The following is a 15,551-nucleotide window of genomic DNA, read 5'->3' as shown; positions in this document are numbered from 1 at the left end:
TGTAAACGCCCATGTTGGGCTCAGCTTTGATTTGAGTCCTGCTCACTTGGACATCCCTGCCCGCTTCCAGCGAGCTCAACTCCCATTGGATTGTTAATTTAGGGTCTGCAGTGAGGTGCGTCCTGAATCCTTTACCAGCAAGAATGGAGAAATTGACTTTGCTATAGTTTCTAATAAAAGCTTTTACTGTCTTGACAGGCTAAAAAAATGTTTTTCCTTGGAGAAATGCATGTGCAGAGTAATTCCTCCCATTGTAGACTATTCTCTGGCTGTTAATAAAAGGCCTGGGTCTGCTAAAGCAAGTTTGTCCAAGCAACTGTTCATTTAGGAAGTGATGAGAGTGGGTAAGAACTACGTATTTCGCTCAGTGGTCACTATCTGAAATCTCCCATATGGAAAATCTCTTCTAACCTGGCAACTGAAAATAACGAGTATAATAGGAACAGACACCCCTGATATTGTAGGAAAAGAAGCAAATAGGCCAGAATAAAAACACCTGCCACAGCAATCAGCTTCTAGACACACATCTCAGGTAGACTGCAGACTGTACCACAGAATCCTTTTGAAATGAAACAGAACTCTTGAAACTCTAATTATAATCATATCTGTGCTTGCTGGAAATTCAGCCAACTGCAGAGAGCAGTCTAGTAGATTTCTCATTTGTCTGAAGCCTACACTTCATTGAGAAGCCTTGAAAGCACCTGGCAGTTGTCAGAACCAGGGTCGGCGTGACTACACTCCATTTTTGACCCTGAGTCAGAGCATAAATAATTCATCACATGGCTAGAATGTTCTCTGCAGATTTCAAAGGGTTTTGCATACATTATCATCTCATTCAAACTTCTGAACAACTCATAGATGTAGGAATTACTGTTCTTATTATTGTATAGACCAGCAATCGGAGGCTCAGAGAGGTTAGATGCCTTGCCAATTATGTAGCTAGTGAGCAGGGGAGCTGGGACTTGGAACACAGTATGTATTGAGTCCAGGCACCATGCTGAGCTATGAGTACACGCCGAGAACAAACAGATATGATTCCTGCCCTCTCAGAGATCATACTCTATTAGGGAAAAGTGATTGTAAACATGTAAGCACACATGCAATTATAAATAATTTTAGGTACTATGAAGAAAAGGAACAAGGTGAAGTAACAGAGGGCAACAAGGACGAGGTGGTATGAACATTAACTAGAGCTGATAGAGAGAGAGAAGGCTTCTCTGAAGAACACACACAAAAATGGCTCATGTAATGAAAAGGAGCAAGCAGGGTGAGCAGCCAGGCAGGCTTTGTAGGTAGGAGGAACTGGTGCCTACCTTATGGCAATGAGACTGGGAAAACCTGACATTAGGAGATGCGATGCAGGCATAGGTGGAGGTCAGGTCTGTGGGTTTTGTAGATGGCAAAAGAGGTAGGGATTCAACCTGAGAGGAATGGGAAACTGTGAATGGGCTTTGTGGAGGGGGCTGCTGCTATTTGATCTGTGTCTTTAAAATATCATGCTGGCTGTCATGAGGAGGAAGGATCTTGGGGGCGGAGAGATGAAGAAAGAGGCTATTTTGGTCCTGGAGAGAGGTGATCGCTGATTAGATAGAGTAATGAGTGGCAGTGGGGATGGAGGAAAATGGGCAAATCTGGAACCTGTTATGGAGGCTGACCCGATTGGATTTATTAATAAGTTGAGGAGAAATGTGAGAATCAAGGATGACTCTTGTTTCTGGTTTGGGCCCTAGAGAAGCGTAGAGCACAGGTTTGAGAGTCACACCACACCTGGATTTGGGCCCCTGCACCCCTGTTGGACCAGCATGACATTATCAAGGGCATTCCTCACCTGATCCCTCTCTTCCCACCCAGTGCCCCTCCACAAACACCTAAATTCTGTTCTCAGATTTCGCTAATCAGGTAGGAGCAGAGGATATAGCTTTACATGTTGTAATTCTAATCAACAACTTTTATCCCAGATATTTCTCATGTTGGTGAAGAGAAAAGGAAATAAGAAAGAAAGGTAGGAAAACAATCACCCAAAATGATCCTACAGCCAGCTTTGTTTCCCTAAGATATTAGTTATCAAGCCAGAGATGGCAGCACACAGCCCAGGTATGAACACTGAAACTTCACTTTTTCTTCTGCATCCTACTCTCAGTCTGGACATGGATACGGCGAGTGGGTAGGAGAAGAAAAGAGAGTGGAAGGGAGGAAAGAGAAGGGAGAAGTTATGGTACAGCAGAGACTGACGAATTTGTGGTTCAGACAGACCTGGATTCAAATCTTGCTTCTATTACTTATGAGCTGTTTTATTTGGCAGGATGGTTAAACTCTCTGGACCCGGATTTTGGTACCCACAGAATAGAAAAATAAAGCCCTCTTGTGTGGTACATTAAAAATGGCCACAGGGGCTTCCCTGGTGGCGCAGTGGTTGAGAATCTGCCTGCTAATGCAGGGGACACGGGTTTGAGCCCTGGTCTGGGAGGATCCCACATGCCGCGGAGCAACTAGGCCCGTAAGCCACAACTACTGAGCCTGCGCATCTGGAGCCTGTGCTCCACAACAAGAGAGGCCGCGATAGTGAGAGGCCCGCGCACTGTGATGAAGAGTGGCCCCCACTTGCCACAACTAGAGAAAGCCCTCGCAAAGAAATGAAGACCCAACACAGCAAAAATAAATAAATAAATTAATAAACTCCTACCCCCAACATCTTAAAAAAAATAAAAATAAATAAAAAATAAAAAAAAATAAAAATGGCCACAGACTTTTTATACTTCCTCCCATGAAGAGGTGATATCTGTTTTCCAGGCTTTGAATCTGGCCTTGTGACCTTGCTTTGATCAGCAGAATATAGAAGTGAGAGCATGTCAGATGCAAACCTAGACCTCAAGAGGCCTTGCATCTTCCCTTTTGCCCTTTTAGACCTTCAAAGCCATGAGCTTGAGCTAGCCTGCTGGAGAGGCTACATGAAGGGAAACCCCAGTAACAGTATGCCAACTACCAGATTCGTGAATGAGACCATTCTAGATATCCAGCCCCTCTCATTCCACCATCTACCAACTAGCAGCAGAAGTAAGCCTAGCTGAGATCAGCTAAAAGGGCCACCCAACACTGCCCAGTCAAAAAATGCCAACGCACAGGATTGTGAGCTAGTAAATGATTTTTGTGTTAAGTGTGGAGTGGCTTGTAATTCACCAAAGGCTATCTGAAACACCTGGCAAAGTGTTGTGACGATTAAATGATACAACACATAAAATGCACATGGTGTCTGGTAAGGAGCAGATGTCTAACAAATGTTAGTTTCTATCCCACCTACCGAGACCACCACAGGGCAAAGACGTATTCTCCATGACTCTTTAAAATAGAAGCTCAGAAACTTATTTTTGAAAAACATGTTGTATTATCAATCTTTTTACTTTTCTATGGTTGAATATTGTTTTATTGCTGACATCTCTTATTTTCAATATATCTGGGCAGATTAGGCACTGTGTCCTAACCCAACCATCACCTGGAACATTGCTTTTATGAGAAAATGCTCAGTGAGTTCCAAACTGCCAGCTCTCCCAAGAACACTGGCAGTGAGAGAGACACTATATTGGACAATTACTGGTGAGAACAAGGCTAAGGGCATCCAAGGGAGAGCAGAGCCCAAGCAAAAGCAACAAGAGAAAATTAGCAGACTGTGCTGAGAAATGCAGAAAGGTGGGCTTGGCTAATTTAGAAATATATAAAAAATAAAAAATGAGAGTGAAGACACAGGGAGCCATTCCATCCTGTTTATTCAACACATCTTTACTAGCACCCACTGTGTGCTCAGATTGAGGATACAAAGGCGAATAAGAGAAGCCACAGAGCAGTAGGGAACACTGAGGATTAGAAAAACAGTCTAGTCATTGTAACCTGTAAGTGCTTGGTGGAGAGACCTGTTAATGCTTTGGGAGCACAGAGGAGGAAGAAAATAGGAAACTCTCACTGCCTTGGGTAAGCAGTGACAGTTTCCTGGAAGAGCTGACTTTTTTTTTTTTTAACATCTTTATTGGAGTATAATTGCTTTACAATGGTGCATCAGTTTCTGCTTTATAACAAAGTGAATCAGTTATACATATACATATGTCCCCATATCTCTTCCCTCTTGCAAATCCCTCCCTCCCACCCCTCTAGGTGGTCACAAAGCACTGAGCTGATCTCCCCGTGCTATGCGGCTGCTTCCCACTAGCATCTATTTTACGTTTGGTAGTGTATATACGTCCATGCCACTCTCTCACTTCGTCCCAGCTTACCCTTCCCCCTCCCCGTAACCTCAAGTCCATTCTCTAGTAGGTCTGCATCTTTATTTCCATCTTGCCCCTAGGTTCTTCTGACCTTTTTTTTTTTTTTAGATTCCATATATATGTGTTAGCATACGGTATTTATTTTTCTCTTGATGGGAGGAACCTGTTCAAAAGAAAAAAGGCAGGAAAGGCCTTCAGGAAGAGGGTAGTAGCATTTCTAAAGGCTTGGATGTGAGAAGAAGAGTTGGCCAGGACTAGAGCCCAGGCTGCAGGGGAAAGAAAGAATGAGAGTTAGGAAGGTGTTAGAACGTGAAAAGCCTCGAAGGTCAGATTACAGAGCACCAGCTTCATGCTCTAGAGTGCAGACCAATGGTTTTCAAACATTTTGCTCTGAACCCCCAAAAGAACTTTGAAAAACTATGTATGCTTCTACATTTTAATGCATGTTTAAATATTATTAATGGATATCAATTTCATTAGTTGCAAAATTCCAGGAAGATTGTAAATATTATAATAGAAATATTACATTAGTCTTCTATATGCTTCTAAAGGAATCTAAATATTATAGTGACCTATACCAACTCTCATCTACTTTAAAAAATATATGATCAAATTCTTCTTTCACAGTGAAAAATTTACTTTGATAATTCCTCTCCTTGAATTCATATTTCAATAAAAATCTACTCCATGGGCTTCTCTGGTGGCGCAGTGGTTGAGGGTCCGCCTGATGATGCAGGGGACACGGGTTCGTGCCCCGGTCCGGGAAGATCCCACGTGCCATGGAGTGGCTGGCCCGTGAGCCATGGCCGCTGGGCCTGCGCGTCTGGAGCCTGTGCTCCGCCCCTTGTCATCTTTTACCTGGCCCGTGCAAAAAAAAAAAAAAAAAAAAAAAAATCTACTTCATTGAATTTTTCTTCCACTAAAGTTTTATCCCAATGTAATGTATTTTTATTGTTGGAAGTATTTTTTCACACTATTATACTTCTTAACACTAAAAATATGTATAAAATTTAAATAAAAACTTTAATTTCTTATGAATAAAACCCTAGAAGTACTTTAAAAATTCTTCTGGATAGAGTTTTCTTTATTAGTAAAATTAACTTACCTAAGCAATATGTATTGTCAATTTGATAAACAGTTTCTAAATAATAAAGGCAAAATTTTCTTGGAATTAAATCTCTTAATGAGATGGTTGGGCTCTTTAAATTAGTACCTATATCTGTTAAGAAATATTACTTATTCATGTAAATAAACAAGGTTCATGTCAAATATCATGTCTGTTTTTCTTTTTCTCTTTTCCTTTTATTTAATTGAAGTTTAGTTGACTTACAGTGTTGTGTTAATTACTGCTGTACAGTAAAGTGATTCACTTATACAAATATATTCTTTTTTTAATCTATACTTTTCTATTATTGTTTATCATAGGATATTGAACATAATTTTTGTGCTATATGGTAGGACCTTGTTGTTTATCCATTCTATACATAAAAGCTTACATCTGCTAACCCCAATGTTTTTATTTTTCATTTTTAAAGAGGTAAGTTCTGAGAAAACATGCTTACTTAAATAAGTAAATGAGAATGGAAGGACTTTTGATATGGCGATGTCACGCAATTCTTTAACTCCTCCTGAGTTAAATGTCAAAAATCTGAGAGTGATCTATCATTGAAAATTATTTAAGTCTCCCTTCAATTGTGTTGAAAGCAAAGAAGTAGAAACCACCTGCCTTGCAAAAACGTTTGTTACCCAATCAATGGAGTCTTTCGCTTTCTCAATTTCTGAGAAATATAAAAAAAAATTTTACTAAGACTTATCTTTTATTTTTTATTTTTTTTTATTTATTTATTTATTTTTTTGCGATATGTGGGCCTCTCACTGTCGTGGCCTCTGCCGTTGCCGGACGCGCAAGCTCAGCGCCCATGGCTCACGGGCCCAGCCGCTCCGCGGCATGTGGGATCCTCCCGGACCGGGGCACGAACCTGTATCCCCTGCATCGGCAGGCGGACTCTCAACCACTGCGCCACCAGGGAGGCCCTAAGACTTATCTTTCATTGAGTGAGGCCTTGTTAAAACCTAATATACTCAGAAAGACTTGGCAAGTTGAAATATTGTTCTTTTCAACGCACTTTTACCTATACAATATTTTAAGTAAAATACTTTATCTTATTGCATACTTCATAGATATTTTTGTCAAATGTTGGAGCTGCAGATTTAGTTCATTCAAACTATGAAAAATGTCCTCTGTATAAACCTAAATAGCAAAGTCAGACCTTATTATCAAAGAAATTAACCAATCTAATTTTCTTTCAGAAAAAGTATGACTTTATTTTTCTATTTACTTCTGTATTTGAATTCTAAGATGGATAGAGGATGGATGAATAGAAAAAGATGGATGATTCGGTGAGTGGGTGGATGGATGAATGAATAGAAAGAACGGTAGACAGATGATGAATAAATGGATAGATAGGTGCATAGATAGAAAAATAATCTTAGACTATGCCCAATCATTTTTATCCACTAACTTACCTGCTAACTTGAAAAGTTCCCACCTGCCAGCAAAGGCTTACTACTGCCAAATTTCTCACAAATGTTTTGTTGAAAGAAAAAGATGTTTAATTTTAGATTGTCTACTTAACAATTCAAACTTAGAAGTTAAACAAAACAATAAAAACAAGATCCAAACTCTATAAATATAAACCTAGATGGTTTTGAAAGGAAATATACCCGAATATCAGTAGTGATCATCTGAGTTTTGGGATTACAGTTGATTTTATTCTTTAAAAATATTCTGTATTTTTAAAGATCTCTATAAAAATTATATATTCTTTCATAACTAGAGAAAAACCCAATAAATTGTATTTTATCAAATAATTTCTCTTGAGGAAGCCTTTTTTTTTTTTTTTTTCCTGCGATATGCGGGCCTCTCACTGCTGTGGCCTCTCCCGTTAGGGAGCACAGGCTCTGGACGCGCAGGCCCAGCAGCCATGGCTCACAGGCCCAGCCACTCCGCGGCATGTGGGATCTTCCCGGACCAGAGCACGAACCCGCATCCGCTGCATCGGCAGGCGGACTCTCAACCACCGCGCCACCAGGGCAGCCCTGAGCAAGCCTTTTAATGTTGACTTTTACCTCAGTAAGTTTTAGGAAAACATGAAAAGGCCTTTGGACCTTTGTTCTTTCAGGTCTCCGCTAGGTGTTTTCACAAACTATATCTCATTTAATCCTCACAGCACCCTCATGAGAGTGTTACTTCCTACTTTACAGATGAAAAATATGAGGCTCAGAGAGGTTAAACAATATATCTAAGGCCTTTTAGATAAGCAGTGATTCAGCTGCTTGCTGGCTAGCTGGTAATTCTAATCCAGATCTATTGAACCTTGAAATTTATACACTGCTGAGTGTCACACTGCATACACTGCATACATTAAAATTTTGAATTTTGAAAGTGAAAATTATCAATCATGTTAATTAAAATAATCATTGATATACTGAAGTCTATATGATTTGTGAATATTGTTTCCCAATATTCTTTTCTCTTTCTAATGATGTTTTCTGCAGAACAGTGTTTAAATTTAATAAAGTACATGTTATCAGTTTTTTTCTTTTTGTATAGTTCTTTTGATGTCATATCTAAGAGTCTTTGCCCAATCCAAAGTCACACAGATTTTTCTCTTGCACTTTTTCTAGAAGTTTTTAGTTTTAGCTTTTACCTTGAGGTCTATGATCTATTTTGAGTTAATAATTGTGTGTGATTTGAAGTAAGGAATCAGATAGTGTCAGTTCTCCAACCATGTTCTTCAAAAGTTTTGTCTATTCTGGCTTCTTTTCATTTCCATATAAATTTTAGGATCAGCTTGCCAATTTCTACTAAAAAAAGGATGTTACAATTTTGATGGAATAGTGTTTAGTCTGTAGATCAATGTGGGGAGTATTGCAATCTTAACATTATTGAGTCTTCTCATCCATTAGTGGGAAGCATATCTCCATTTCTATAAAACATCCTTTAATTTCTCTCAGCAATGTTTTGACGTTTTCTATGTAGAGTAATTGCATTTCTTTTGTTAAATTTATTCCTTAGAATTTTTGATTATATTGTGAATGGAATTGTTTTCTTAATTTCAGTTCTTCAATGTTTGTTGCTAATATAAATAAATATAATTGATTATATTAATCGTGAATCCTGGGACCTTGTTAAACTTTTTTTTTTTTTTTTTTTTTTTGTGGTACGCGGGCCTCTCACTGTTGTGGCCTCGCACAGGCTCTGGACGCGCAGGCCCAGCGGCCATGGCTCACGGGCCCAGCCGCTCCACAGCATGTGGGATCTTCCCGGACCGGGGCACAAACCCATCTCCCCTGCATTGGCAGGCGGACTCTCAACCACTATGCCACCAGGGAAGCCCTAAACTCTCTTATTAATTCTGGTAGTTTTATTGTAAATATCTTAGGATTCTCTACATTCAGGAACATGCTGTCTGAAAATAAAGACAGTTTTACTTATTCCTTTCCAATTCACATGTCTTTATTATTTTTCTTTCTTTATTAAACTGAATAGAATCTTCAAAACAATGTTAACTACAAGTGGTGAGAGTGGACATCCCTACCATGTTTCTGATTTTAGGAGGAAAGCATTCAATCTTCCGTCATTAAGTATGACGTTATCTGCAGGGTTTCATAGAAGCCCTTTATCAAGATGAGGAAGTTCCTTTTTCTTTCATAACTTGTTGAGAGGTTTTAACATGGGTGGGTGATGGATTCTGTCAAATGATTTTTCTATTTCTATTGGGATGCTAATGTAGTTATAGCCTCTATTCTACTAATTTGGTATATCCTATTAATTGATTTTCAGATGTTAAAACAACCATGCATTCCTAGGATAAACCCCACTTGGTCATGGTGTATAATCCATTTTATATGTTGCGGGATTCGGTTTGTTAATATTTTATTAAGGATTTTTGCATCTGCGTTCACAAAGGATATTGATCTGTTATTTTCTTTCCTGTGATGTCTTTGTCTGGATTTGGTATTAGTGTAAAACACAGCATGATCTGGGAAGTTTTCCTCTTATATTTTCTGAAAGAAAGGAAATGTATTCAAATGGGTTGGTGAATACATTCAAGGTTGCATCTAGTTCTCAAGTCTCCCTCAGTTTTCACTTTTCTTAGGCTCTTTCAGGTCTTCCCAACACAGGTACAGTTTCCCAATCAATCAGGGATGTATGGAGACCTCATCTTAGCCCTTCTATAATGTTCACATTACCAGGGTCTCCCTGTTAAATTTCTGGCTGATCTTCATTGTCCAATCTAGGGCCAAAACTTTGAGTCAGCAAAGCTGCAGTTTCTCCTTGTGAATTCCCAATGGAGTCCATCACTTTTAGCCAACAAAGCCAGGGATCTTTGAATCCTGGTTGAATCAAGTCTGCCCCATTAGCAGTAGACTTACTGGTTTTTGCAGCCAGTTTCACAATGATGAAACTACTGTTCTCACTAAGCTGAGGGCAAGTGGAGACAGAGCAGCCTCAGGCAAAAAGGTCAATCTTTACTGTTCTTCCTGAAGTTCAAGCAGTTTTTCAAGAATAAACATTCCTCAATTCATTGTGTGCCATTGGTTGATTCTTAGTGTCCTGAAATGGTTGCTTGTGACAGTCTTTCCAGTTTTATGCTTGGTCTTAGATGGACTTTGTCCAGGGAAAGATTCAGGTGGGGACTTTGTTCTCTATGCTAACATTGAAAAACAACTACTTTATGAGAGGAAAGGGTATGGTAGTGAAGTAATTTGTTTTCCTTTCCAAATTCTGAGTGTGAAGGCCAGGAGAAAAATCTTGAATATCAAGCCCCTCTCCCTCAAAAACAAAACAAAACAAAAAAAGCTTCAACCCACAGCTTACTCTTCATCTATGAATTTCTACTATATAGTCGTGCCTATTTGGTGAATCACTTTGGGACCAAGTCACATCAATTCTCTTTCGCAATACTATCTGGTGTTTACTTTGAAGACTTTCTTTTTTAAGCATTTCTATGAGTGGTAGGCAGAATGATAAGATTACTGTCTCCTGATGTAGAGGCCTTACTTAATCCCCTCCCCTGAGTGAGGGCAGAACCTGTGAATGTGATTGGATATCACTTCTGTGATTGTGTTATGTTCTATGATAAGAGAGATTTTGCATATGTAATTAAGGACTCTAGTTAGTTTACTTTGAGTTACTCAAGGTTATCCTGGGTGGACCCAACATAATCAGGTGAGCCCTTTAAATGTAGAGAGCTTGCTCCAGCTGTTCTTAAACAAGAAAGAAATAGCTACGTTATTAACTCCCTTTTGCAAAGGGGCAGCCTCTCAGAGCTGAGAGTGATCCTGGCTGACAGCTCGCAAGCACATGGGACCTCAGCCCTGCGAATCCAAGAACCTGAATTCTGCCAACCACTAGTGAACTTGCAAGAGAACCTGAGTCTCACATCACATGCAGCCCCATGTGACATCTCGATATCAGCCTTGTAAAACTCTGAGCAGAGAACCGGGTTATATTATGTCCAGACTTCTCATGTGCAGAAACCATGAGATAATAACTTTATGTTGTTTTAAACTGATGAATGTGTGGCAATTTATTACACAGCAATAGAAAGCTAAGACACTATGAAATCTTTTTTCATAAGTAAATCTTCCCTTAAGATATCCAAGATTTGAGAATTTGTATTTGCATAAGATGTAGATTCACATGTAATTATTCAGTTTACTCAGGCCTCTTTGCCTTATGATAGGTTTAAATGCAGGACTTCCATAGCTTATTTTCAATATTTTTTTTCCTGATTTCCAAAAGAATACATAATCACAACCCCTTTGGGTACTTAGTATGTACCGAGCACAGTTCTAAGTCCTTCATGTGTATTTACTCATTAGCCCTCCACACCACCCAAGGATGCAGGTCCCATGTAATCTCATCTTACAGATAGGGGACACAAGGTACAGAGGGTGAAACTGTGCCCTTAATGTCACATATGTACAGAGTGGCAGAGCCAGGATTCCAATCCAGGCAGTCTGACCCCAGAGCTTAAGCTCTTTTGCTCTTAACCACCATGTCTTACTGTTGTTTTTGCAAGCTCATCTAGAAAATGTGGAAAATTCAGAAATGCACTGAAAAGAGATTACAAATCATTTGTAACCTCATCACTCATAGATAACCATACAACAACTATTGGCATTTTGCTGTTCATCCTATCTGGGAAGACAGCTATATAAATAGAGAGATAGGCACATTATATATAATTTTATGGGGATTTTACTCTGCTTAATGCTTTGCAACATTCTTTTTTTCCCCTCTTTCTCATAGTACATTTAAACTATGATCTAGTTTACTGCCCACCCCTTCCCTCCAAAAAAGAAATTTTTCACTTTCTCCTTAAGGAAAAGCATACTGCCCACTTGGATTCTTTTGGTTTTGCTCACTTTGGGACCTTTCACAGAGCTGTGGACCTCTCTCTAGCGTGCCTTTGTGGTCCTTCTCTTCAGGGTTATGCCCCAGAACAATCCAGGAAAAAAAGAAAAAAGGCAAAGGTGAGTTTAGTGAAAATTGAGATGATCAGAAACCTACCATCTGTGCCAAGGTTGGGATTAAATTCTGTGATAATCTAAAAATAAAAGTAGGGGATTAAGGAGAGGGCAAGTGTGAAGAGTGAGGGACAAAGTGCAGAGGGCTGCAGCTGCAGCTGGGAACCAGCGGGCATCTGGCTACACCTGAAGGGTCGGCAGGGCCCGCGAGGGTGGAGGTGAGCAGCTTGTCAGCAGGGAGTGACCGTGGATTCTGTTGAGAACAGCCCATGAGCTGCACCAGCCATGACACTTCACTGTGGGAGTTCTGAGGGCCGAGAACCGTGTCAGGGTGATACACAAGCCCTCCCCAAGGACTGAGAGCAACCCTCAGACAGGGGAAACAGAAGAGAGCCCTGAATTATCCAGAGGAGACTAAATTTAAACACATGAGTGGAAAGATGAAATGTTTTCTGCCCTCAGCAGCAATGGTGGTGGCTTATGAACAAGTGTTCAGATACAGAGAAATAGAGAAAATGAAATTTCTGTACATGTAAATTGTGATCATAAATTTTCAACCTTCTCTGCTGGCTCTGTCTAAATCTTACCTATTTTTGTCAGCGACATTGCCATTTTACCATTCATGCTGGTTGAAAGCTTAGGATCCTGTCTTCCCCTTTATCTTTCAAACTATAAAGTCATCTCTGACCACTGTGTGTGTGATGTGGTTCGGCGGGGAGGAGGTTTTATCGGACTCTGAAGGCATTTTATATATTTAACCAAACATGAATGAGGGAAAAAAGATTTTTTTAAGCGCTTTAAAAAGCTTCCTTGAAAAAAAAAACAAACCCAAAATTCAGTGAATTAATTTAAATGTCAATGACTTAGAAACATAAGGATTACTTTGCCCCTAAATCAGCCATGTAAAGAAAATAATGTTTTGCAAAAATGAACATGGCTTATTATTGATTTCATAACATTTGAAAAGTGGCAGAAAGAGGCCATGGATGTTCCACCACAGTAGAATCAGAGTTTACTTAGTGATCAAATGAACGTACAGTTCAGTGCAAAGGAATTATGGTAAATTGGGAAAGAGGCCACTGGGGCTTTGCATAGCTTCGTTCTGATTTTGGAATATGTTCAAGGCCATGCCCTCCAGATCTGCTGGTTGGTTCCCCACTGCAAAGTTTCCTCTTGGTATAGGAGCTGGGGTTGTTTGTTTATGATGGGGATGTTGGCTCAATCACTCAATAACTTCTGCAGTGGCTCCTTGTGGAGTATCTCTCCAGTCACAAGAGTTCCCACTTCTGTGAGAGCTGCGCCCTCCCTCCGTGACCCTGGCAGCCACATCTGCACTGGGAGCTCTCCTCACTCTCCCCTGCTTCTTGTTCAGTGAGCTAAAGACTTAGCCCAGATCCTCTGTGCCAGGATGTTAGATGACAGCCAGAAGAGTCCACCTCTGTGTGGGTTGACCTCTTACGTGCAAACTCTGGACTATGGGAGCCAATGAGTTGGAAGGCATGTAGTCCTGCTTTTCATTTGAAAGTTGTTGGGATTAACAGAAGTCCAAATACAATTCCTCCTCTTCTCCCAGCCCCTCTATGAGGTTCCTCCTCTTACCACCAGCTGCGAGTGAGCTTACTTCGCTGCTTCCTAAGACACTTCCACATTTGGCCAGTGCCTAAGAGCACCCCCAGGTCCCCTTTCAGGAGACACCTCCAATCCCCACAGCTGCTGGGTGTGCTGGTGCTAAAGGTGCACACTCGACCCACAAGATCATGGTATGACAAAATGGTTATTTTAAAGTTTTTTATGCAATAATAGATAGCCAGAACAACCGCATCCTAGAATTCCCTCAACACCTCCTTGTAATTCTCAGTGGGAATGGGGCAGGGAAGGGAATGAGTATCTCATGTCTACTTTATAGGGGTGGAGGGCCAAGTATCTCAGATGATGCAACCATCCTAGAAGTAGAACTGATTACACTTAAGCCTTTCTCAAGTGCATTTCCACTTGACAAGCTTTAGGTGTTTGTTTTGAGAAAATAGAAGGTGGTAAATAATGATCTGATGGAACCAAACAGTGGGTGGGGATAACCTCCCAGGCATGGCTCCAATGGGGCCACAGACCTCTGCTTCCAGGCCTGTGGAGAATAGATTCGCAGGGAATCTGGTTCTTAAGGTTTTAATTTAAAAGAAGACCTTGAAACCAGAGATGTGTTCCTTAACATGTATAAAGACTGGAAATCATGGTTTTTCAGGTAATTCAGATATTATTCTGTACTGTCTCCAGAAATAATTCATATGTATCATAATCTGTATCCAAACTTTTCATTTGTAAGAGATGGCCACCAAACTTATCCCTCGAGTTCTTTTTCTGGCTTCTTAAACCAGGATTTTATTTTGAGATCTGCTCATTGAATAATTACTGCTCAGACTTCTGAGTACCCTTGGCTCCATGGACTGACCCACTGAAAGCCCTTGGCCCTGTTCAGGAATCTCCAGGTATAACATGAATATCAAAGGTCTTACCCTACTTTTACTCCTCTCCAAAAAAACAAACAAACAAAAAACCCCCCCAAAAAAACCCCAAAAAACAAAACCCAAAACACCAAACAACAACTACTTTGAAGTAAAATATTTCAATAAAAGATAAGTGAAAGCCATATCTCAGTCAAAGTTCAATGTTTTCAGGTGACTGCCCTTTTATTGCCATCTCTGGACTCACTGAGAGAAGGAAGAAAACTAAGATTGTTGAATCCTTACTGTGTGCAAATACCATAAATTTACACACATGATCTCAATTCTCACATCGCCATGAAGTGCGTATAATAAGCCTCGTTTCATCCATAAGAACACAGAGGCATGGAAGTGTTAAGTTGCTCAAAGTTTCAGACTGTAAGGGACAGAACAGAGGGGGAGGAGGTGGCAGCAATTCAAAGGTCAAAGTCCATCTTCCTTCTACTGTGTAATGCTGCCTACTGTCCCGAAAGGAGGTAAGAATTTCAGGCTTTTATAGTTGCCCATCCAGGGGGAAAAAATTCCAATCACCAATGAGGTGGAAGACTTTTAATTCAAACTAGCAACTATATAGCATGCTTCTATACACACATATGTGTATGTAGTGTGAACACTTACTCTAAGAAGCAAAATTTTTCTACGCTGGTAAGGTTACTGGTGTCTTACTTGGAATCTTATAGCTATGGATGCCATTAAATAGGTGATTTACTATGCAAGCCAAGGATTTGACCCCATGATATCCACATTAAAAATAGAATATTTACGTACCTATACAGACTTGGCCTTTGGAGCGTCTGGTGCCGGGCTGGTGGTCATAGGCTGGAGAGGCCAAGGTGTGAAGGGTCAGGAGAAAGAACAGAGGAGTGGCCATAAGGATTTTCCAGGGTGGCTTCATCTCGGAGCTACTGCACCAGAAGACACCAGCCTGGGGACAGAAGCGGCCGACTAAGGGATGTTGAAGTTGAGGCCGAAGAATCGATCAGTCTCTCTCCCCTTCTCTTTCGTTCTCTGACACACACACACACACCACACTCACATGCACACTTTTCACTATGGCAGAGCCCTGAGAGAGAGCCACACTGGCCTGGGTCTGGGAAGAGCTGGAGTCCCTTGCACACCGTTCTTCTAAGCTACAAACTGCAAGACAAGGAGAAACCCAGGTTGCAGCTGAGGCAGCAACAAGCGCTTCTGCACTTGCTGACTGAAGTCCGCGGCTGTGAACCCCAGGAAACTCGAGCCTTGCTGGAATCGTCCCGCAGCC

At 40.6% G+C, this 15,551-nt stretch overlaps 1 protein-coding gene across 2 annotated transcripts in view; it reads right to left on the bottom strand.

Annotated features, from left to right (window-relative positions):
• AOAH (acyloxyacyl hydrolase) overlaps window positions 1-15,185 on the bottom strand; it is a 179,296-nt gene extending 164,111 nt beyond the window's left edge. For both annotated transcript variants that reach the window (XM_007446115.1, XM_007446116.1), the window contains exon 1: window positions 15,059-15,185. In XM_007446115.1, the coding sequence (XP_007446177.1) occupies window positions 15,059-15,185 (127 nt within the window). The remainder of the gene's footprint in view (window positions 1-15,058) is intronic.
• Between the last annotated feature and the right edge of the window lie 366 nt (window positions 15,186-15,551).

Source organism: Lipotes vexillifer, unplaced genomic scaffold, assembly GCF_000442215.2.
Source record: "Lipotes vexillifer unplaced genomic scaffold, Lipotes_vexillifer_v1.1 scaffold822, whole genome shotgun sequence".
Taxonomy (NCBI): Eukaryota; Metazoa; Chordata; class Mammalia; order Artiodactyla; family Lipotidae; genus Lipotes; species Lipotes vexillifer.
This window is presented reverse-complemented; position numbering and strand designations above follow the sequence as displayed.